The sequence below is a fragment of the Cervus canadensis genome, chromosome 12 (assembly GCF_019320065.1).
Source record: "Cervus canadensis isolate Bull #8, Minnesota chromosome 12, ASM1932006v1, whole genome shotgun sequence".
NCBI lineage: Eukaryota > Metazoa > Chordata > Mammalia > Artiodactyla > Cervidae > Cervus > Cervus canadensis.
In genome coordinates this window covers 56,128,414-56,153,144 of record NC_057397.1, presented here as the reverse complement: position 1 = coordinate 56,153,144, position 24,731 = coordinate 56,128,414, and the positions used below count along the sequence as shown (strand labels likewise).

Genomic DNA, 24,731 nt, shown 5'->3' with positions numbered 1-24,731 from the left:
TTGCTTTTGTTTATTCTTGCTAAAGTGTCATCCTGAAGGAAAGCAGGGCTGGCCTGGGGCCAAATATGTGAGTAGCCAACATTTAACAGAGGCTCCCATTTGCTCAGCTTTCTGTTCTTCTCATCTTAAGATCACATCTCTTTCCCAGAACACAGTTAATAAATATTGTCATCCTGTTTCTGGATGCAACTTGTCTTTCTATAGCCAGCCTTTAGAAGAGAGGGTGGCACATTACAAATCCTGAGGAAGTATATTTGATTGAGTACATAAATGAATGAATGAATGAATGAATTGTAAGCCCAAATCTTACTTTGTAGTCCAATCAGCACTACTTTGATAATGTTAAAGATCCAAAGTTAATTTTCATTTTTTAATTTTTATTCCTTCCAGGGTTTCCAGTTGGAGAAGGCAATGGCACCCCACTCCAGTGCTCTTGCCTGGAAAATCCCATGGACAGAGGAGCCTGGTAGGCTGCAGTCCATGGGGTCCCTAGGAGTTGGACACGACTGAGCGACTTCACTTTCACTTTTCACTTTAATGCATTGGAGAAGGAAATGGCAACCCACTGCAGTGTTCTTGCCTGGAGAATCCCAGGGACGGGGGAGCCTGGTGGGCTGCCGTCTGTGGGGTCGCACAGAGTCGGCCACGACTGAAGCGACTTAGCAGCAGCAGCAGCAGCAGTGTTTCCAGTTCATCCAGTTATAAAAATACAAAATTGTGATTGCAACAATTAACATTAAAGTATAAATGATTGACCCTCACAAAGTTATTTGCTTTTAATTTCAATGAAACTCTGTTTTTGTAGCATTTCAGCCATTGTGTTCAGAAAAAACTAGACTGTGACCAGGTCCATATTTTGACTAGTTTTCCAAGTAGCAAAGGTAGTCCTCAGAAGGATGGCTACATATTGTACATAGCAGATACACAGTATAAATTTATTTACTGATTGATGAGAGAAGATGAGAATTCAAACACTGGGATATCTTAAATGTGAAAGTCTGGGTTTTGTTATGTATCATAGGAAGAAAGATTTTTATCTCATTACTACAAAAAGTTAGGAACTACTTAAATTTCCTGATAGTCTTATCTAAGTATTTCATGTAGATGAAGTTTCAATCAAAGAAGATGATCAGAGAGAAATATTTCCCCATTCCAGACATCAATAGTGGACAGTTTCCTGCCAGCCTGGGAAAATAGGGTAATAGGATGTTGTGTGACAATGTGACAGAAGAGTTTTGTTTTTTTTGTCCAGGAAAAGAGGACTTACAAATTACGTCAAAAACTTTTAGAATGTACATTGTTGAAACAAATTATTATTCGTAATAACTAGTTTAGTCTTTTGAAATTCTAATTTTATATTACTAAAGGAATATGTAAATGAATTATATAGTCATATGTACAAAACCCCCTACTTTGAAGTCATGCATGAAGTTTCCTAGTAATCCTAAGTATTTCAAAACTTCCTCCTGCTAAGTATCTAATAAGCATCTATTTTATGAAAAAAACCTAAAGATACCATATTCTCTACACTAAATTAAACTAAGACTCTATTTCTCACAAATGCCAAAAACATGATAAAAGTTCATGTACTTTTTACTCAGACATCTGGATTGAGACTTCTAAATAAAACTACTTCCAAAGATATGATTGTTTGAAGCCTTTCCTGTATTGAGTTCCTCAACATATTAGATATGAAAAGGTAATAAGGAAAATATATTTGAAATCTGACCAACTGTCAACATTAGAAACAAAATTTTCAAGGTCTCTTTAGGTGTGAAAGTATTACATAAATCAAATATTTAGATAAGATTCTACCATTTATAAATTCTCAGTCTAATACATAGCTCTTAAACACTAAATTATAGTTGCCTAGAATTTGAAATGTGGAAAAATTTTAATGATTACCAGTGTGAACATTGAGGCTAAGTGATCAATAAAATTCTCCGAGCTGATGAGTCTAAATGAGTCTAAATCCTGGTTTTCTGATTACCAGTCCAGTCTGCCACCTATTTGTTTAAGTGTCCAGAAGTTTTAACTGTCCACTATTAAGGGAACTTGAATGACAAGGAAAACTGCATCAGATTTCTAACTAAGCAGCACATGAATAGAATTCCAGCTTCTCCAGTTACTTTTTGAGATTATGAAGTACAATTTTCCAGTCTAAACCTCAGTTTCCTTGCTGGCAAAACTTTTATCTGTGAGATGTTCAGTGTTTAGACAAAAGAACTGACCAGTCAACAGAACAACAAGTAGCCCTTACTGCCAGCCACTGCAGCCCACTCATCTCTATGGGAAATGGGAGCAGCACGGCCCTGGTCTCTTGCTGATTCCATTCAGGTGCAGTCTTACAGGAAGGCGTGATACACACAGGTGGTTTATGTGTATACACTGGGTATTATTAGTAACAACAACTTTCTCTGTTAGGGTTTTAAAAGGCTCAAAGCCATTACTATAATTTAGCTCCTCAACATATATATTAAGCCAAGGAGAAGAAAGAAATCGAAAACAGATGGGGGAGGGAAATGCACTTTCTGTTATCTTACATTTCTGCCTAGTCGGTTTTCTTCCAAAGCCATAACAATCCCCACAGAGAGGACTTTTGTTTGTTTGTTTTGCCTATTGAGTGTAATATTAGAGTTACTGCATTATCTTCTGCAGCAGCCAAAATTCAAAAAGGGGAAAAGCTGTTTAGAAAAAAAAAAAAAAAGGAAGTATTTTAGTTAAATACAATTTTAAGTTTAAAAGGTCTTAAGAGTTGTTTTGTTGTTACTGATGTTGGTGTTTAAGTGAAAATGTGCACACAGTTCAATAATGAGAGTTCCTTCACATTTATGTATGTCTTTAAATCAGATTGAGAGTATATAGAATTGCCATCTGTACTTACATTGGGCCTACAGGTACATATTCTTTGAATGATACAATATTGATTTATTTGTATTTATTCACACATTTTTCATATTGCCACAGTCCTCACCAATCTCTTTATCTTATATCTGGATACTTCACTTTTTATATTGGTCATGGCTTCTAAAAGCATTAAAGTTCACAGTCTCCAGGTTAGGTATTACTGTTTTTATTCTCCTTCCCTCTAGAGAAGAAAATACAAGGATAGAAAAGGAGTAAACCTTAAAGGTAAGGAGGATGGAAGAAGTTAATGAAATTACTTGCAGATAACTAAACAAAATCTAAAGTGTAAAAAGAGAATGGAAATTTATTGACATATAAAGCAGAATGAGAAAATAACTTCCTTAAAACCAAGATTTCAAAAGCCTAGAAGAGCATACCACCCCACCTGGAAGATCCCACGGGTAGAAGTCAGGACTGCCTTTGGCTGCATGTAACAGAAACCCCAGTTCAGTGCTTAACAAAACAGGTGTTTTCCTCCTCATAGAGTAAGAATTCTACAGCACTTCAAGGTGGATATGCTGCTAAGGGAAGTTGTGAGCATTGGCTCTTCTTTCTGTCAAGTGTGTGGATTTTCTTCCTATGATGGCAAGATAGCTCTTGTATATCCAAGTATCATGTCCCATTCCAAATACAAAACAGGGGGTGAGGCAAGAAGAAAAGATACATTCTGGCTGTTGAGCAAAAGCATTTCGGCAGGTTCTTTCAAAGCCTCATCCAGTAGTTTTTTGCTTGTGTTGTATTGGTCTGAACTGCATTATACAGCCAAATCTAGCTAGAATGTAATCTCAGAAAATTAGTACTGTTAACTGAACATCTTGAACTGATTAAGGTACTGTTGCTAAAAATGAAGAGGCGAAAAAATGTGGAGTGATTTGGCAGAAGCTAACAATTAAACAGCACTTTCTGTATGCCAAACACTTTACACATGATAATTCATCTAATACAACTATTCTCTCTGCAGTAGATACCATTATATTTTCATTTTAAGTATGAGTAAACTAAAACACAAAGACATTTAATAACATGCAACTATTACCTAGATAAAAAGTGGCAGAGCTCTGTACTCTGTCTCTAGACCTGATGACAATATCATGTTGTATATGACACTTAAAGAGGCATAAGGTTTAGAAGTGTCAGGTGCAAAGAGAGTGGAAGTGATGCTACTGGCTAAACTGAAGGTCTGACTCTTGAACTACAGTACAGGATGATAATCCTATTCCCTATCCTCATATCCCACTCTTCAGTCGCTGTGACTCAAGAATGAAAGATGAAATGCTTTTCTACAACTTACTTAAGACACTTTCAGTTTTGAGTAACAAAAAACCAATAGAAACTGTCTTAAACAATCAGTAATCTTATTAGCTCATATAACAGGGAATCTAAAAGCAAAGAAGATGCCAAGCCTCGTATGATCAGGCTTCAGCTTTATTTGAATGCGATTCTCCTCTGTGGGTTAGCTTTGTTTTAGAGATAGCCTACCTCATTGTCATAAATGAATGACAGAAGCAAATGATGCAATATTCTTCCTTTTCTATTTCCAAAAGGAGAGAAAGAAATAGGCTCCCAAGAATACTCTCTTAAGAGAGATAAAGGATTCTCCCAAAAGCCTCCAGCAACTCTCCCTTTTTCCAGAATTGGGTCCCTTGCCTGTTCCTAAAACAATCACTAACAAGGGAGATGAGATCATATTACAAGATTAGAATTAATTAAAGATCATTCCTAGAGTAGAAATGAAGCAAGTTTAATTGAATCACGAGGTCTGTGTAGAGGAGGAGGAGTTATCTCAATGAAACCAGGCTTCTGTTAGGGATGTCAGAGGAAAGCTTACTGCTGGGTTGAAATTCATAATGTTGAATAGTATGTAAGTGTAAAATTCCAGAAGAGCATGTTAATGGGAAAATAATATAAGCATCAACAAATAAGGAATAGATAACATACAAAGTTTTCTGACAAGTATCAGATTTTCAACCAACAATACAGAACACTAGAAGACAATAGAGTGATGCCTTCCCAAATATGTTGGGGGAAAAAACATGATTTTTAAACTTATAATTATATTTCCAGCTAAACTATCAACTGAGGATGAGAGAAAAAGAAATACATCTTCATATACAGATTCAGCAGTTTTATTTCATACATATACATTATGAAGAGGATATTTAAGGACCTACTTCATAAAAGTGAGAGTGAAAAGAAAAGAAAAAGTATGGGATAGAAATAACAGATATCCCTGAAAGTGAGATGCAGCTGCAATTGGAAATACAAGGATTGGTGCAAAGTTTGTGTAAGTTTAGATACCTCTAAACTTCCTCCTATACCACACTGCCAGATGTCAACATCACCATACCTTACTGAAAGCTGAGACTTACTCATCAGAGAGTAAACACAGAGAGATTTTGTATTCGGTGATATTAACCAAAGGTGTGAACACTATATCTGAAGGAGGAGAGATGAAATGGAAGTCTACACACTGAGCCATGAGATATTAAAGCTCTTCTCTGACTAAGGACTGAATAATTTTTCTTCTGGGAGAAACTCAAGAAAAGTTTCTCAAGATGAATTCTGTGTTGAACTCAAGATAAACATACTTAGAAGTATAGACAGGAACCTTCATCATCAAGATCCCTGCTCTATCACCCAAAGTCTACCCTTTGACAAGCACTACCCAAACTCCATTCTATGCATAGGCACAAACTTCCAATAAAGGCTTTAGTGTGTCAGAAGTATTAGAAAGAGAAAACCAAGAATAACCAAAGGTATATGGAAAAATTCTAATATGAAAGAAAAAGATAAACACTGAAGAAACAGACAATTTTCAGGGAACTAAAGAAATCTTCAAAAAATAAAATCTGTAATTACTGGCAACAGAGAGAAAAAGAGAAGAAAAAACAGGATGTTGAAAAAGAACCTTTAGAAAACAAAAAAGAAGTTTAAATATTAAAACATCATCACATAAATAAAAATTGCAGTGAAGATTCAGAAGAACAAACTAAAGAAATTTTCCAGAAAGTAAAAAAGAAAGAAGTGAAGGAAAACAGTAGTATTAATTCAAGGAGGCCCAAGATAACAATCAATCCAAAGAAAGAGATAATACAAGGAAACTTATCAGAACCGATGGCAAACCACAGGTTTCTAGACTAAAATGGCTCAATAACTGCCCAGCTCAGTACATGGAAAGATGGGGAAACATATTTTCACATTACTAAATTTCAGAAGACTAAGGGTAAAGAGAAGGTCTTGAAAGCATCTAGGGAGTGACTGGGGGAAGGAAGCAGGCTGCATTCAGTGGATAAGGAATCAGAATAGTGTCAGACTTCTCAGAGCAACACTGGAAATAGATGCCAATCAAGCACTGTATTCAAAAATTGAAGGAGGTGAGTAATGTTAGTAAGAAGGTTGAATAATTTATCCTTTGTGGAATCCTTCCATCAACAATTATTTGGCCACCATTACAGGAAAAAGTGCTTTTGTGGAAGTGTTGGGATCCAACACCACCATACCAAGGTGCCCAGGAAAAGTCTTGACCACTTATGCATAGGGTAGTAAGCAAACAGACTTTGCTTCTGGCTGTGGATCCTGCAGTGGCCCATGAATTGGCTCCGGGACTTCTTGTTCACAGACCAGGAGACCTGGAGAACACAGACTAGACAATCATTCATGGATGAAAGAGCTTTTGTGGAAGTCCAGGAGTCCAGTAGAGAAGTCCCAGCCCATTGTTAGAACAAAAAATCTGAGACTGGACAAATTGAAGAAGGTGAGAGGAACAGCTTGAGTTTGTCACATCTTCCCCCCACTCCACTCCCACCAGATTGCATAGTTCAGTTCCAAGAAAGTGGTTTTCAGTCTGTGATTTCTCCTTTGGAAGAAAATATGAACATGAGTAAGTGACTAACTCTGAGCTCTGTGGTGTGCTTCCAGAGGCCAATTTCTCTCTCACTCTTATCTGGAGGACTGAGTTATAAGCTGTAGGACTGAGAGATAGCAAACAGCTAGAAGAACAGCATCCAGGAATGCATTAGAGGAACATGGATCCTACTAAACTGCATCATGGACTCCAACAAGAAACCCACTTCATAGTCACTGGGGTGCCCCACCCGTGGATCCACCTAGCTGACATATAGGCACCCACAGCACACGGCATCACAGCCAAACACCTCAACTCCACGACCAACTCCCTGCACAGCTCTTGGTGGTGGCAAGAACAAGTTTCATCAGACAGTCAGTGAGCATGTGCAGAAAGCTGAACAGAATCGGTGGGTGAAGAAGTGACCACAACCTCGAACATTTAACATGTTTAATATTGCCTTTGAGTAAGCAAAAAGGAAATTGTCAGTAATTGGCCTGCTGTGACGCAGGATAGAGAGAAAGCACACAAGGTTAATAATTCTGCCACAAGAGGGAGCAAGAAGTGTGGAGCAAGAATATCCAAAGAATGTCCAAGAAAACCTCAGAAACCCTAGTAGGCATAAAAGAAGGTAATTTTTTTCCAAAGTCAGCCAGTAAAGATTGGAGGATGTGACCACTAATTAAAATGTGAAGTCAACAATGTTAAGACTTCAAGGAGTGTGAAAAATCAAGGAAATATGACACCACAAACATATTATAATAATCCAAACATATTATAATAACCCAAAAGACATAGAGAGCTGCAAATTGCTTAATAAAGAATGAAAAATAACTGCTTTTGAAAGCTCACTGAGCTATAAGAAAATAGAGAGACACAATTCAATAAACCAGGTAAACAAATTATAAACAAAATGAAAAGTTGAATAGAGGTAGAAATCATTCAAAAGAATCATAAAATAAAACTACTGAGGTAAAGAATGCAATGAATGAAACAAAAAATGCAATAGAGAGTATCAGCAACAAAATGAATCAAGTAAAATAAAGAACCTAAGAAATAGAAGACAGAACCTTTGAAACTATCCATTCAGAGAACAAAGAAAAAGTAATAATAAAAAAGTGAAGAAAGTTTATGTGATCTCTGGTATACCATCAAATGAACCAATTTGCAAATTATTGGAGTTCCTGAAGGATAGGAAAAGAGAATAGAAAACTTATTTTAAAAAATAATTATGGAAAACTTTCTAAAATCTGGGGAAAGTTTTGGCCACTCATGTTCTTGAAGATCATAGGTGCCCAAACAAAGTCAACTCAAAATATCTTCTTCAAGACACATTATAATTATAATAAAAAATCTAAAGTCAAAGATAAAGAGAGAATATATTAGAAGAAAGAGAAAAGAAGCTTATTACTTACAAAGGAAACTCCTTAAGCGTATCAGAGGATTTATCAGCAGAAAGCTTACAGACCAGGAGGCAGTGGAATAATTTATTCAAAATATTGAAAGAAAAAAAAAAAAAACTTCCAATCAAGAGTACTTTATCTTGCAAAGTTGTCCTTAAGAAATGAAAGAGAGATAAAGCCATTCATAGACAAACAAAAGCTAAGAAAGTTCATCATCACTAGACTTGCTTTAATGAAACGCTGAAAGGAGTTCTTCAAGCTAAAATAAAAGAACTCTAGTTATTAACAGGAAAACATAAGAAGATATACAACACTGGTAAAGGCAAGTCTATGGTCAGATTATAAAACTCTAATTCTGTAATTTTATGATGAGTTAGTCATTTAACTATAGCATAAAGATTAAGGGTCAGGAATTTTAAAAATAACTTTAGCTACTCTAAATTGCTAACAAATACACAAAATAAAAAGAGGTAAATTGTGACATCAAAAAATCAATAAGGGAGAATAAAAAGTCAGAATTATCATATGCAATAAAACTTAAGTTGTTATTAGTTAAAACACCATTATATCTATAAAATGTTTTATGTAAATGTAATGGTGACCACAAAACAAACACCTATACTAGATATACAAAAAGCAACGAGAAGGAAGTCAAATCATACCACTATGGAAAATCATCAGTTCACAAAGAAAAACAGAAAGAAAGAAAGAGGGAAACACATAAAAGCCAGAAAACAATAGTATGGCATTAGTAACATCTTTGTGTGTGTGCTCAGTTGCTCAGTCATGTCTTTGGGACTCTTTGGGACCCCATGGACTGTAACTCGCCAGACTCCTCTGTCCATGGAATTTTCCAGGCAAGAATTCTGGAGTGGGTTGCCATTTCCTCCTCCAGGGGATTGTTCTGACCCAGGGACAGAACCTGTGTCTCCTGCATCTCCTGCATTGGCAGGTGGATTCTTTACCACCCTACTTATCAGTAATTACTTTAAATGTAAATGGATTAAATTCTCTAATCAAAAGGCATAGAGTACTTGAGTGGATTAAAAAATCCATTTAAGTAAAAAAACTGTAATAAGAGAAAAAGGGAGCTTACTATATAATGATAAAGAGGTCAATGCATCAAGAGTCTATAACAATCATAAACACATATGCACCTAATGTAAGAGGATCTAAACATATTAAGCATATACTAGCAGATCTGAAGGGAGAACTAGACAACAGAAAATAATAGTAGAATATCAAGGGACATCAATACCCACTTTCAACAATGGACAGATCATTCAGATAAAAAATCAATAAGGGAATGCTGCACTTGAATTATATTTTATATGAAATGGACTTAGCAGGCATAGAATATTGCATGGAATATTTGTAGAATACACATTATTCTCAAGTGCACATAAAATTCTCCAGACTAGGTCATATGTTAAGTAAAAAAAAAATTCTTAGCAAATTTAAGAAGACTGAAATTATATCAAGTATCTCTTTGAGCACAATGGAATGAAACTAGAAATCAATAACAACAGAAAAACTAGAATATTCACAACTATGGAAAGTACCACTTCTAAACAATCCATGGATAAAGAAATCTAAAGTGAAATAAAAAATATTTTAAAACAAACAAAAGTGGAAAGTCAACATGCCAAAACTTTTAGGATGCAGCAAAAGCAGTACTAACAAGAAAGTTCATAGTGGTAAACTTCTATATTACACCCAAAAAAAGATCTCAAATAAAAACTTAACTTTACATAGGAATTAGAAAAGGAAGAATAAGCCCAATGTTAGCAACAGAAAATAAATAATAAGGACTAAGAAAAAAGAGACAAGACTCAAACAAAATCAGAGAAGAAAAAGGACATATTACAAATGATATCACAGAAAAGGAAAAGATCATACGCGACTACTTGTAAATAATCATATGCCAGTAAGTTGGTTAACCTAAAAGTAATAAATACATTCCTAGACACATACAACCTACCAAGTCTGAATCATAAAGATATTGAAAATATGAACAGGCCAATTACTAGTCAGGAGATCACATAATCAAAAATCTCCAAACAGACAAACAACAACAACAAAAGCCCAGGATGAGATGATTTCACTGGTGAATTCTATTCAACATTTAAAGAAGAACTATTGCCCATCACTCCTTTAAGAAAATTGAATTTATACCAAGGATCTCTTTAGCACAATGGAATGAAACTAGAAATCAATAACAACATAAAACCTGGAAAATTCACAACTATGGAAATTAACATTTCTGTTAATTTAATGTTAATTAACATTAATTTACATTACATAAATTAACATTAACGCTTCAGAAAAATTAAAAAGGAGGTGAGATTTTCCAAACTTGTTTTACAAGACCAGCATTATTCTGACATATAAGGCATGTAAGGATACTACAAGAAAAGTGCAGACTGATATTCCACATGAACATAGATGTAAAAATTCTCAACAATGTATTAGCAAACCAAATTGAACAACACACTAACAGAATCATACACTGTGAAAAAATGCAATTTATCCCTGGGATTCAAGGATGGTTCAGCATACACAAATTAATCAATGTGATTCACCACACTGATAGAATGCAAGACTAAAACTATATGAACATCTCAATAGATGAAGAAAAAAATTGAAAATTCAGTATTCTTTCATGATAAACACCCCAGAAATTGAATATAGAAGGAACACACCTCAATATAATAAAGTCCATATATGACAAGCCCCCAAATAGCATCATACTCAATGGTGAAAGGTTAAAAGCTTTTTCTCCAATATCAAGAATAAGACAAGGATGCCCACTGTTAACACTCCTATTCAACATATTGAAAGTCCTAACCAGAATAATTAGGGAAGAAAACAAAATAAAAACATCCAAATCAGTAAGGAAGAGAAGTTAAATTGCCCTGTTTACTGGTGATATGATCTTATATTTAGAAAAATACCAAAGGGTCCACCAAAAACTGTTAGACCCAATAAATGAACTCAGTAAAGTTTTAGTACATAAAAGTAATATACAAAAGTCAGTTGTGTTTCTAAACACTAACAATGAACCATCTGGAAAAGGCCATAAGAGAACAATGCCATTTAAAATAGCATCTAAAAAATACTTAGGAATAAATTTAACCAATATCTTCATTCTGATGTTTATAAGACATTGATACAAGAAATTGAAGACAAAAATAAATGGAAAGCTATTCCATGATTATGAATTTGAGGAATTGATATTTTAAAAATATCCATACTATTCAAAGCCATCTATAGATTCAGTGCAACTCATATAAAAATTCCAAGGACATTTTTCACTAAAAAAGAAAAATAATTCTAAAACTCATATGGAGGCACAAAAGACCCCAGACACCCAAAGCATTTCTGAGAAAAAACAACAAGGGTGAAAGATCACACTTCCTGATTTTAAGTTATATTTCAAAGCTACCATAATCAAAACAATATGGTACTGACATAAAAAGACATAGAAACCAATAGAATAGAATCTAGAGCTCAGAAATCAATTCTCATATTTAGCTTCAACTAATATTTGACAAGAGGTACTCAATGGAGAAAAGATAGTCTCTTCTATAAATGGTACTGAGAAGTGTACAATCACATGCAAAAGAATGAAACTGGCCCCTTTTCTACACCACTTAAAAAAATTAATTTGAAATATAGACTTAAATATACGATCTGAAACAGTGAAACTATTAGGAGAAAACAGGGGAAAGGTCCTGGATATTGGTCTTGGCAACAATCATTTGGATATGTCACCAAATGCACAAGTAACTAAAGTAAAAATAAATAAACTGAACTACATCAAACTAAAAAGCTTTTGCACAGCAAAGGAAATGATCAATAAAATGAAAAGGCAACATACAGAACAGAAGAAATTATTTGCAAAACATCAATCTGATAAGGGGTTAATAATGAAAAATATAAGGAACCCTTACAACTCAGTGGCATAAAAAAAATCAAATAAAAAATGGACAGACGACATGAGCAGACATTTTTTCAATGACGTAGGGAAAAGCACTTGAAAAGATTCTTAACATGACTAATCATCAAGGAAACGAAAATCAAAACCACGAGATAGCACTTCACTCTTAGAACGGCTGTATAAAAAAAAAGAGAGACTAAACAATGTTGGTAAAGATGTGGAGAAAAGGGAATCCTTGTATACTACAGATGAAAATGTAAATTGGAAATGTAAAATGGAAATATGAAAAACAGTATGGAGGCTCCTCAAAAAATTAAAAATAAAACTACCATGTAACACAGCAATCCCACTTCTGGGTATATATTCAAAGGAAATAAAATAAGGATCTTAAATATACATATTCCGTGTTCATTGCCACACTATTCCCAATAGCCAAGATATAAAAACAATATAAGTGTCTGTCTACTGGTGAATTAATGAGTTAAGAATATTCAGTTATGAATATTACTCAACCTGAGAAAGAAAGAAATCCTTCCAGTTGAGACAACATGTATGAAACTTGAGAGCATTATGCTAAGTGAAATAAGTCAGACAGAAAAATGCAAACACTGTATGATATTACTTATATGTGGAACTTTAAAATGCTAAGCTCAGAGCAGAATAGTATTTCCCATAGGGTAGGGAGTGGAGGAAATGAGGAGATGTTGGTTCCAGTGTACAAATTTCCAATCATACAGTAAGTCCTGAGGATTTAATGTACAGCATGGTAACTGTAGTTAACAATATTCTATACCATATTTGCAGAGAAGGAAATGGCAACCCACTCCAGTATTCCTGCCCAGAAAATCCCGTGGACAGAGGAGCCTCATGGGCTGCTGTCCATGGGGTCGCACAGGGTCGGACACAACTGAAGCGACTTAGCAGCAGGAGCATACCATGTTTGAAAGTTGCTAAAAGTAAATCTTAAAACGTTCTCACCACATAGAAACATAAACACACAAATTATGTGAGATGATGGTGGTGTTAACTAACTCCATTGTGATAATCATTTAACAATCTGTTCTACTGAAAGTCGCTCAATCTTGTACGACTCTTTGCAACCCCACAGACTGTAGCCTGCCAGGCTCCTCTGTCCATGGAATTCTTCAGGCAAGAATACTGGAATGGGTAGCCATTCCCTTCTCCAGGGGATCTTCCTGACCCAGGGACCAAAACGGGGTCCCCTGCATTGCAGGTGGATTCTTTAGTAGGTGAGCTACCAGGGAAGCCCTTGGTATATATTTAATGATATATGTTATATATTTATACATACATTATATATAAATATATATATATTAGGTTATGTACTACATATGTTATATATTAAACAATATGTGTATATCAAATAATATTATATTCTAAAATTATATAAAGTGATATATAAATTATATTTCAATAAAACTGGTAAAATAAAAGAAAAAATTCATGGAAAATAATTTGCACCCTAGAATTCTACAATCTCTCAATCTATATGTCATGTATGCTATGTTGCTTCAGTTGTACCTGACTCTCTGTGGCCCCATGGACTATCGCCCACCAGGTTCCTCTGTCCATACAATTCTCCAGGCAAGAATACTGGTAAGAGTAGCCATTACCCTCTCCAGGGGATCATCCTGACCCAGGGATCGAATTTGAGTCTCTTAAGTCTCCTGCAATGGCAGGGGAGTTCTTTACCACTAGGAACTACCTGGGAAGCCGTATATGTCATGTATGAGAGTAGAATTAAAAAAAAAAATTATTTAGTCTTGCAAAAATCTTAAAAAACATACCTTGTATATAAATTGTCTCAGGAAGCTACATGAAATTTTATTCAAAATCAACAACAAAAAGAACAAGAAGGAAAAATGAAAGCAAGGAAGGGAGGGAGGGAGGGAGACAGGGAGAGAAAGAAAGAAAGAGAAAAATGGGGGGCAATAAACCATGAAAGAGGACTACACAGTATTCAAGAAATCTAGAATATAATACATGACAAAATTAAGAGAATTCTCAGGGGATGATGAAAAGGAAGTTTTAGTCACAGAAAGCAATTAGTCTAGAATTGAGCAAAAGGATGAAAGATTACAAGGACACCTGCGTGGGGGGGCAGAAAATGACCTGCTAATTAATGTCTTTGAATGTACTGATGTAATAACATACTGGACAGTATTACATTGGCTAATAATTTGGGGATAAAGTAGTGATAGGTCATGGAAAACTGAGAAAATGACAAAGAAAGTAATTATTAACTTCAGGAAAAACAAAGAGATCAAAAGAAAACGCAATCATCATAGCCTATATAGACTGTTAATAAAATATAAACTTTTGAATTACTAAAATATTTGAATAATGTGTGTATTATGGATATATAAAGCCATTATATCTTCATAACTTTATAGTAGATGGTGATATATTCAATAATATCTAAACTAATAATTGTTATAAGTAGTAAAGCATGTTATTTCGAAACATGAGAGGAGCATCAGGAAAATTAGCTAAAAAGATGTGACAGTGATTATACCTTTGAGAGCAGGAATTGTCACTGGGCTGTTAAATAGGAAAAGCGACTGCTAATTTTTATTATAAGCCTTGAAAATCTATTTGACCCTTAAAGCTATGTACATCTATTTGTTTAATCAAAATAAAAATAGTTTTTAAAGGAGTATATTAGTCATATAGTTTAATTTTTATTACAAAACGCATTTTAAAAGTGATATAATTATCCTTTTCAGCTTCTTTTAGATGATTTCATTATCAGTATGCCCTAGCATGGTTATTCATAATCCTACATCTTCAGTTCACCCTAAATCCACTCCTAATGCATTATTTTAATACACTTTGACAAGTAGATAAAAGCAAAGATAAGTGATTTGATTAAGTCTATACACATAGCAAATGTTCTCAAGAAGCTGTTTAATTTCTTCTTTTGCATTTAGGAATTTATGGCAAAAGTTATAGGTTGGAAAATAAAATCTACCACAGAAGTATAAACATAATTCATGCAAATTATAGCAACATTCATAAAATTTATGTGCAAGGTAATCTGTTAGATGGTTATTCAAATGTGGCAAAGTAAAGTTGAAAATAAAATCAGACATCTGGGGACAAAATAGATGTAATCAGGAAGCTTATAGATGGGCATGTCAATCAGTCATCACACCCTCCAGGAACACTGAATTTGAAAACGCTACCTTTTCTCCAAGATTTACCCTTGGTTGAAGTGAATGCCCCAAATCAGTAATTGATAACATCCTTATTTATCTACGTGAAAATTGTAGATTTCCCACTTAACATTTCTAAGAATGTTCTTTGCCATTTCAGAGTTGCTTTGGGAAAAACATCATTGAAAGTGTTGATGATGGTTAATTTTTTGTGCCAACTTGACTGGGCCACTGATTGCCCAGAGAGTTGGTTAAAAAAAAAAAATCGGATGTGTCTGTGAGTGTGTTTTCAGATGAGATTAACATTTGAGTTGGCAGGCTGAGTAAAGCAGATTGCCCTCCTCAACATGGGTAGGCCCTGACCAATCCATTGATGAACTGATTAGAGCAAAAAGGCAGAGTAAGTGAGAATTCCCTTTCTGCCTGATGGTTTCCCAGCTGGGACACGGGTCTCCTCCTGCCCTCAGACGAGTACTCTGACTGGAAATTTTACCATCAGCTTGCCTGGTTCTCAGACATTCAAATTCAGACTGCCTGGTCAACTGAAAATTCAGGAACTTCTCAGCCTCTGCTACTGTGAGTCAATTTCCTATCATCTCTCTGTGTATATATTATTGGTCTGTTTCTCTGAAGAACTCAGACTAATACAATACTTTCATATACAATACTTTCTGTAGGAAAATAGAAAATTCAGTTAATTTGTTATTTCTAAATACAGTGGTCCCCCCTTATCTGTGGGGGATATATTCCAAGACCCCAGTGAATGCCTGAAATTTCTGATACTACAGAACTCTATATATACTATTCTTTCATATACATCTGCATGTTAGTCACTCAGTCATGTCCAACTCTTTGTGATCACATGGACTGTAGCATGCCAGGCTCCTCTACCCATGAAATTCTCTAGGTAAGAATACTGGAATACATAGCCATTCCCTTCTCCAGGGGATCTTCCAGACCCAGGATTGAACCCAGGTCTCCTGCATTGTAGGTAGATTCTTTACCAGCTGAGCCACCAAGGAAGCACTTTCCTATGCATACATAGCTATAATAAAGTTTATTTATAAACTAGGCACAGCAAGAGATTAACAACAATAAAAATGAAACAGAATGATTATAATATACAGTAACAAAAGCTATGTGAATGTGGTGTCTCTCTCTCAAAATATCTTAGTGTACAAATACAGTGCTTTTTCTGTCATAACTAAGCACTGACCCTGCACTCTGGTCATAACATTTGCAGTTTGAGGTGCAACAGAAAAACTAATATGAATTTCTCTTTCTTTTTTCACAATTCAGGGATAGAGGATTCCTTCTTATTGGAGATCTTAGCAATCTTAGCATACAATTTTTTTTCTTCATTAAATTGAGAACTTTCACCATTTCACCTAAAGGAAGCACCTTAAAGCTTCTCTTTGGCACATCTGAATCTGAGCATCACTATTCTTGCCCTTCGGAGCCAGTATTAACAAAGATAAGGGTGACTTGAACACAAGCACCTTGATACTGCGGCATTTGATTCAATAACTAAGATGATTACTAAGTGACTAAACTGGGTGAGATTCTCTGAACAAAAGGATGATTCATGTGGTGGGGGTGGAGGGGGAGGAATGAAGTGGGTTGGTATGAGATTTCACCATGCTACTCACAATGGCACCCAATTTAAAACTTACGAATTTCTTTTTTTCTGAAATTTTCCATTTAATATTTTGGGATCATGGCTGGACACTGGTAACAAACCACAGAGTAAAACTGTGGATAAAGAGGGCTATTGAGTAGTTAAGCAAACTAAAGTCATGGATTACTAATTTTGTCTTTTGGCTTGAATGTAACAGGAAACAACTAATGCAAATATAGGCCAAAAATAACTTTAAAAAGAAAGATGGGGAGGAATTTATTTTAAGGAGACATAAGTATCTCAGTGATGTCAAGGGCAGAAGCCTATGAAGGGACTGGAACAGGACATGGAATACCATTTCATATTCCCAGTTCTCTGTTTATTTCTTTTTCTGTCTATTGGCATCTATTGCTGTTACTCCGTTCACATGGTGGTAACCATGCCATAATTTCATTCATTATGAAATTCACCATTCATTTCATTTTTCATTCATTTAAGAGACTAGCCCTTGTAAAGATGAAACTCTTGATACTAACTCTAGATCCCTGAGGGAGAAATTTGATTGCTCATATTTGAGGCAGGTACTCCCTTTGGTCCAAGCATCTGTAATCAGGAGCATGGAGTCATGTTGCACAAACATGGCTGCCACTCTTTGCCCCTCTGCATATGTGGATGCAGACTGGGGACTGTAAGAGTGCCCAGATAAAACAAGATAATTCTAACCTTACTTCTTCTTTCAGTAATTATGTTAAGACCTTCTGTGTGTCCAGCATGGGGATGCAATTCTGAAGGCAGATGTATTTCTTGCCCTCACAGACTATCTAGTTAAGTGTATTAGGATAGGGAGGGGGCTGGTGAGGATTTAATTTATATGTAATTAAACTGCCAATATATTACAATGCAACAAGTGATAGTCAAAAAAGGTTGTGAAGCTAACTGAGAAGAGGTATCTCACTCAGACTTGGGAGGTCAGGGAAGTCTTTCTGTGAAAAATGGTATCTACACTAAGACTACAAAGGTGTAGACAGCTTAGCCTAGTTAAATATATAAAGATACAATATAATGGAAATGACCAAGACCCTAATGTCTATGTAGATGCATAGGTAATACTGATAGAACCAAAAACAAAAAAAGTAATACTGGAATGTTGATGGGTGTCTTGGTTTGGATTTCCCAGAAATCAGATCCTGAGACAAGATAAGACAGAATTAGTTCTCTAAAACATATTCTTTCATTGAGGATGGCCAAAAGCAATATTAAATTAGCATTCTTCAAGGGTCCATAGGGATTTCCCAGGCAAGAATAGTGGAATGGGTTGCCATTTCTCTTCTTCAGGAACCTTCCTGACACAGGGATTGAACCTGCATCTCCTGCTTGGCAGGCAGATTCTTTATCTCTGAGACATGGAGGTTGGTAGGCTACAGTTCATGGGGTCACAAACAAGTTGGACATGACTTAGGAGCTAAAGAACAACAACAATAGCATTTTTCCAGTATAGCAATCCCAGCAGAATAACAGCACCCTTTCCTCAGTGGTTTTAGGGTCAAGTTCCAGGCAGGGCTGACTCCCATAGAAACAATTTGAATCATTACAAATGAAATATTCTGACTGGTCAGGGATTGGGGCACTGGGGAAGGGCACACTTGCATCACATGACCAAAGAGAAGGTGTGGAAGAGTGGTTCTTCAAAAGACGTCACAGCACTATTACCAGGAGAAGAAGGAGTGGATACTAGGGAGGCAAAGTCAACAGATGTTTACTAAAAGTAAGGCATTACTCTTTCAGTATTTATTTTGTAATTGGAGTTGTGTTATGCAGACTTAGCAACAAATACATTTTTTTTTGTAATAGAGTGCATCCTATGATTTTCCTCTATCAGAATAGTAATTTGGACATAAAGGCTGATTGCAAAGAATAAAAGCTTAAATCATTCATATTTTTCAGTGCATCATAAAAATTTACACATGAAGAGAATAGCCATTCTTAACCCATATGGGTTCAGAGATCTTTTTCACAGATTTTTTTTGAAAATTCAATGAATTCATTAATTAAATAGACCTGCCCTTTAGTAAATTTTTGTACATATATACTTCTATCAAGTGAATTGACCGTCTACACAAAGACCAAGTTAACCCTTGGATCTAGATTGACTGAATGTTTTCAAAGCTCTTGGCGCCTTAGCAAGTAAACAGACAGTCCTTTTCATAGTTACAACATAGGAATGCCATTTAGATGAATTTGTTGATTTTTATTTTTAAACTGCTGAAATTATAAAGATACACAAACACTAAACACTATTTTCACACTGCATTCTTGTTCAATTCAGTGTCACAATCTTAAATCAAGGCAGATAAACTGTATTCAATTTCTGGTGAGGATACAAGGGCAAAAAATTAAGTCTTTCTGAAGCTTTTGAATATTGTTTATTCCCATAATAAAGGAGGCAGCTTGCTGCCAAATAAGATGTGGGCTGGGAGGTTGCTTTATCAATTTGTTGATCCCTCAGAGGAAAAAAACACATTTTAAAAACAAATGCAAGAGTGAGACAGACATGAATGCAATCCATTTACATGGACAGCACCTGTCGATACTGTGTCAAATAGAGAATTTTTTTTACAGAAATTTACTTCTTCTACATTACCTTCCCTAAATAATATGATGTTCAAGAATAAAATATATCTATATCTACAGAAAATACTGTAGGGTTTCCCTACCTTTCTATAAACAATATTATAAAAAACCATAAATTTTTGAAAACTTGTAAGTTTGCCAGATAAAATACAGAATGCCCAGTTAAATTTGACTATCAGTTAAGCAATGATTAGTTTTTAGGATAAGTATGTACCAAACATTGCATGGAACATACTTACCCTAAAAAATCTATTGTTGCTTATTTGAAATTAAAATTTAACTGGGCTACCTGTATTTTAATTTGCTAAATCTGGAAACTCTATAAATTTACAAATAACATTCTTTTATTCACTTGTGAATAAACATTTGGTTTGCATATTAAAATAGTTTTGGTATTGGCAACTCACATTATTGTCAGATGTATATTTTCTAGCTAAAATGATGATTTAAGGAAATATAATTATGTTCTCGTTGAAGGTGTAATAGATACTTGAAGCTTTTTTTTTTCTTTTTCTATAAACAGTTTCCACTCCAATCCTTTTTGCTCCTGAAAAATTTTATGAAGAAAGCTAGATTGAAGTAGATGTCTCTTTATTTCAGATGGGTTTCAGATCAATTCTTTTAACATTTGAGGAAATGTTATTAAAAGTTGCATATTTTCTGCTTTTAAAGTAACTTACTTATGTGATTTAAAATGATTTGTCTTTGAAAAAAGAAACTTTTCAAAATGAACTGTTATGCAGAGATGAAATCAGTGAGTCTAGAAAATGAATAATTCATTTTTAAGTAAATGAGAAATTATTTTGTGCTGTTACTTATACATTTTCACATTTATAGTTAAATAGTAATTTGCAATACACAGGGTATTAGTTGTGAATTGTGGTTTTCAATATCGCAGACACATTTGTTGCTGTGGTTTTGCAATATCATTCTCTGATGCTTTTCTCAATTGTGGTTTTCATAATCATTGTTTGATAGTCATGTAGCTGTGGTTTGGAGCTGCTATATCCATTTGGACAGAGATAATTGCTTATAGGTTTTGCTGTCATTTTATTTTATAACCTTAGTGAATTAAATGAGAAAAAGAAAAATTAAACTTTAAATATCATTAACATTCTCATTAAAATGATGAGAAAACACAAAATGTAACAGTATTCCTTAGTTTAATTCATTCATGTTGACTATACTAATATATCTATTTATAAATTTAGATGAGCTATCTTTATTTCTAATACTGTAATCAGGTTATCTTATCAATCTTGTCTTGAATTCTCTGACTTTTGCTCCTTTCAGCTTTTAAAGTGAGTATTTAGTTGAGATTTATTTGTTTCTCTTCTGCTTTGCATATTTAACCATTTCAAATGCCAAAGGAAACACTAACTGTTATGGTATCTTATTCCAATGGGCATTCCTTTTGGGCGATATAAAAAAAAGTCAGCCAGTTTTGTAAAAAGATCTTTAGAAGGCAGAATATATAACAATTCATTTCTAGGTATACCAATTTAATTGGAAATTAAGGAGGCAAAAATCTGTAGTTCTGTCTGCTTATTCATTCCACAATACAAACACAAATAACCCTGCTTTTCATGGTACTTACGGCTTTAATTTGTTGGTTCTTCAAGGGAGGGACTTTGTCAGTGCGTTTCCACTGCCAAGAACCATGTATTCTTACAACCTCTATGGTAATAGTACTAATGGTAATGGAAGAACATTCACAATTGGTCTTCAGCTCTGTATTAAGATTCCCTCAGCCATACCTTTCACAGGGCAACTCTTTGCACCTTCCAGAAGATGTCCTGATGGGGTTATAAATGACACTGATTACAAGGCCTCCTGCGCGCTGAGCAGCCTGCATTATGCTCAATCAGCCCCGGCTCTCTGCTGACCTCCAGACCCTTTTAGCGTGTGGAGTTTGGCGGGGCTCACCGGGATGTTAGTCAACCAAACAAAGGGGGGCACGATTTCAGATCAGAATGGATGATCTCACAACCTGGGGGGGAAAAGTCGGCAGTGTCTGGTGGATACATGTTAACTGCAGTGGAGTTTATTAGTAAATACTGATTACATAAAGCAGCCAGTTCCACTGTCTCTCAGATAGAGGCTCCTTCAAGTCAACCTGGGAAAATACATTTAAAACTATGAGAAACTAAAGCTAGCCTCATGCAGCTTAACTTGGCCAAAATAATAACTATGCAAATCACTTCAAAATGTGTTCTTTTGGCTTGCAGTTTCCGACATACTACACACACACAATAATTGAATAATAATGAAACAAAACTTTAAAAACTAAAGAACCATGAAATAGTTATTGGGTCTTACCTGCTTGGGAAATTATGGCAAGATCAAATCTTTTATTAGTCGCTGGCTGCTTCCCTGTGGCAGAAGAACTAAAAGAATGAAATATTATGGGGCTAGGGTGGGACTTCAGAACTTCCACAGACTTCCTCGAAAAGTTAGTATTCTGATTAGAGACGGTTCGTTTCCCAGAAGGGTTAATCACCTAGTTAATGGTCCTCCTTTCTGATGTGAGAAAAATATCTGCCTGTCTCCAAATTCGGAATTTTTACAAACAACCTTAAAATGATAACTCGAGGTGAGACAGAGCACTTTTAGGGCGCTATTCAGCATCTCATCCTTGCGGGCCAAGTGAGGGGTACGGGGGGTGCGGGTCGGATGGTCCGTGTCCGCAGCGGTCTCCGGGGAACCTTGAGAGCCGTGAACCGGTCTCCGGAGAGCCTGGGCAGATGAGAGGGACTTAACTGGCCCCAAGACACACAGTTGGCATTTGTGATCAGCTGGCTCTCGAAGAGGATTCTGCCAGTGGCCTAAACCTTCCTGCCAAAAGAGCTGGAAGGGCGGGGTGGGGGCTAGGGGAGGGGCGGCATTAACTGGAAACTCAAAGTTTATGGAGAGACTGAGATTTCTTTGTGCCCCGCTGGACAGACAAGGCGTGAGAGAGGAGAGCTGGGGGGGGGGATGGGGGTGGGGGGCTCCATCCGAGAGGGGGCTGTTGAAAGAAGTTGCCAGGAAGAGAAGGCGGGGGTGGTCTGGGCAAACGCCCCGAGCTGCCGCGGTGACAACTGCAGAAGGTGGCCCCTCTCCAAGCCCTCCCCACGCCGCTTTCTATCCGCCCCCCCAGCCCCCCGCCGCGCTCCCCTCGCACCCCACGCGACCAGGCCAGGGCCCTAGTTTGCATCCGGACTGGCTTTGGATGTAGCCAATCCTCCGTCCGCTGATGGAACGGTCCCCCCTCCCCACAGCCCCGGCGCGCCCCTCCTTCCCTCCCGCGCCTCGCCACCTCCCGCGGCAGAGCGAGAGCGGCGCGGCCCGGAACGGCGGCGTCCGTGCCCCGCGAGCCGCCCAGAGCGGGGAGAGCGAGCGCGCCTCCTCGCGCGCCTTCCGCCCCCTCGCTTCCCCTCTCCCCTCCGCTCGCACTCCCTTCCCGCCCCCCCTTCCCCCTTTTCTCTCTCCCGGTTCCTCCGTTTGAAAATTCCCCTTCTCCCCCACCCCGGCGCTCTCCCACTCCCCCCTCCCCTCCCTCCTGTCACACTCTCTGCCCCCCTCTCCTCTCCTCTCTCTCTCTCTTTCCCTCGTCATTTGCCTGCTCATCTCCAAACGTGGATCCGCGGCTCCCGGAGGAGCCCAGCGCCCGGAATCCCGCGTGCCGGGAGCACCTGGAGTCCGGCCGGCGGCGGCCCGAGCCCGGCCGGCGGCGGCGGCGGCGGGAGCCGAGGGAGCGGCAGCCCCGACCGCGGGCACCGCGGGAGCCCCGGGGGCAGCGGCCGCCGCCGAAATGTCCCGGCGAAAGCAGAGCAAACCCCGGCAGATCAAACGTAAGTTTGCACGCGGGGCCGAGAGTTGGTGGGATTATTTCTGGGGCGGGGGGCGCGCGCGGGGCGGGAAAAGGAGGGGAGGGAGACTCCGGGAAATCCGCTCCCGCTGCCCGGGATTTGTCAAACTTCTAGCAGCTGGAGGGACAGCTAGTCGTGCACAGACAGACAGACGGACAGCCCGACCGCCGGGCGAGAAAGAGGCTGCAAGGAACAGCCCGCTCCTGGCTCGGCTCAGCCTTCGCCCTCGGGGTCCTTTTTAATTCTGACCCCCCGCGCGCACTTAGCGCTGCTTTTTCGCCTGGAGCCTGGCTGGTTAGCTCCAACTCACTCAGGAGGTTGTTATCTGTGTGGTTGTGGTCATTGTTGCTGCCTTGGACGGGCTGCTACTCTTGGGGACCACTTTTTTTTTTTTTAGCAACCAGAGTGAGAACTTAGTTCTCCGAAACAACTGGTGGAGACCTCGGGGCGAGGGAGGCCACGTCCCCAGGCAGTGGAAAATCAGTGTCTGGGTCCCGATCCGGGGCGGTGCCAGAGCCACGCCGCAGCCGAAGCGAAACAAAAAGTAGGTGTAAAAGTTCGCGCCTCGGCCGCTGGCAGCCCTGCGCCTCCGCCCTGCGGGCGCGGGGCTGGCGCGGGCGGATCTGGCCGGGGGCTCCGGGCCCGTCCCGCTCGCGGCACCGGGACGCTCTACGCGGTGGGCGTGCGGGTAACCTCGGGCCCCGCGGGCGCGCCGGGTCCTCGCGGGGAGGGGCCGCCGGCTACTTCCCAGCGCGGAAGCCGGGAGTTCAAGGCAGCCTGGGCGCCTCAGATGAGCCTGACCTGAAGCCCCCGAGCCCCCGGGGGCCTGGGCGGTGCTGAGAGTCCCCAGCGGGGCGAGAGGCACCTGCCCGAAAAGCAGCCACCCGCAGAGCTCAACTCGGGCAACTTTTCGCGTCTTGGGGATTAGCCTTCCCCTAATGTTCTGTCGCCCTGCGACATGTCTTCAACGCTTTGGCCGAAAAGGAGAAACAGCCTTATTTTATTTTATTTTATTTTGCCAGCTATGCGGTGTGTCCATTTCTTCGTGTTAATTGAAGTCTGGCAACTAATGTAAAACTGATTATCGTGTGCTTTTAGGTAAAGGCTTTCATGACACTGCCTCCCCTTTGATTATTAATCACACGCACCCCCTCGTGTTAGAAATTTCATTTAATGTAGTTTTGAAATAAATCCTATAAAGCAACTTAATCCAGTATAAAATGGGGTCCAGGTTGTGAGCAGTTTGCTACATAAGTATTTAGATCCTTGCCTCTCAAAGCAGAGTCGCTAGCTTTTCTTTAGTGGATTTCTTCTCTTGGATTGCCTCAACTTGGGTTAAAGCAAGGACTGGACTTAACTTT

At 38.0% G+C, this 24,731-nt stretch overlaps 1 protein-coding gene across 2 annotated transcripts in view; it reads left to right on the top strand.

The window, feature by feature from the left end:
* Positions 1–22,970: 22,970 nt before the first annotated feature.
* The window catches only part of ZFPM2 (zinc finger protein, FOG family member 2), a 503,208-nt gene continuing 501,447 nt past the window's right edge, over positions 22,971–24,731 (top strand). Inside the window, exon 1 of one of the 2 annotated variants that reach the window (XM_043483902.1) lies at positions 22,971–23,352. In XM_043483902.1, the coding sequence (XP_043339837.1) occupies positions 23,313–23,352 (40 nt within the window). In that variant the 5' untranslated portion in view covers positions 22,971–23,312. Of the gene's footprint in view, positions 23,353–23,847; positions 23,915–24,731 lie in introns of those variants that run through there. The other variant, XM_043483903.1, reaches the window with a different exon arrangement.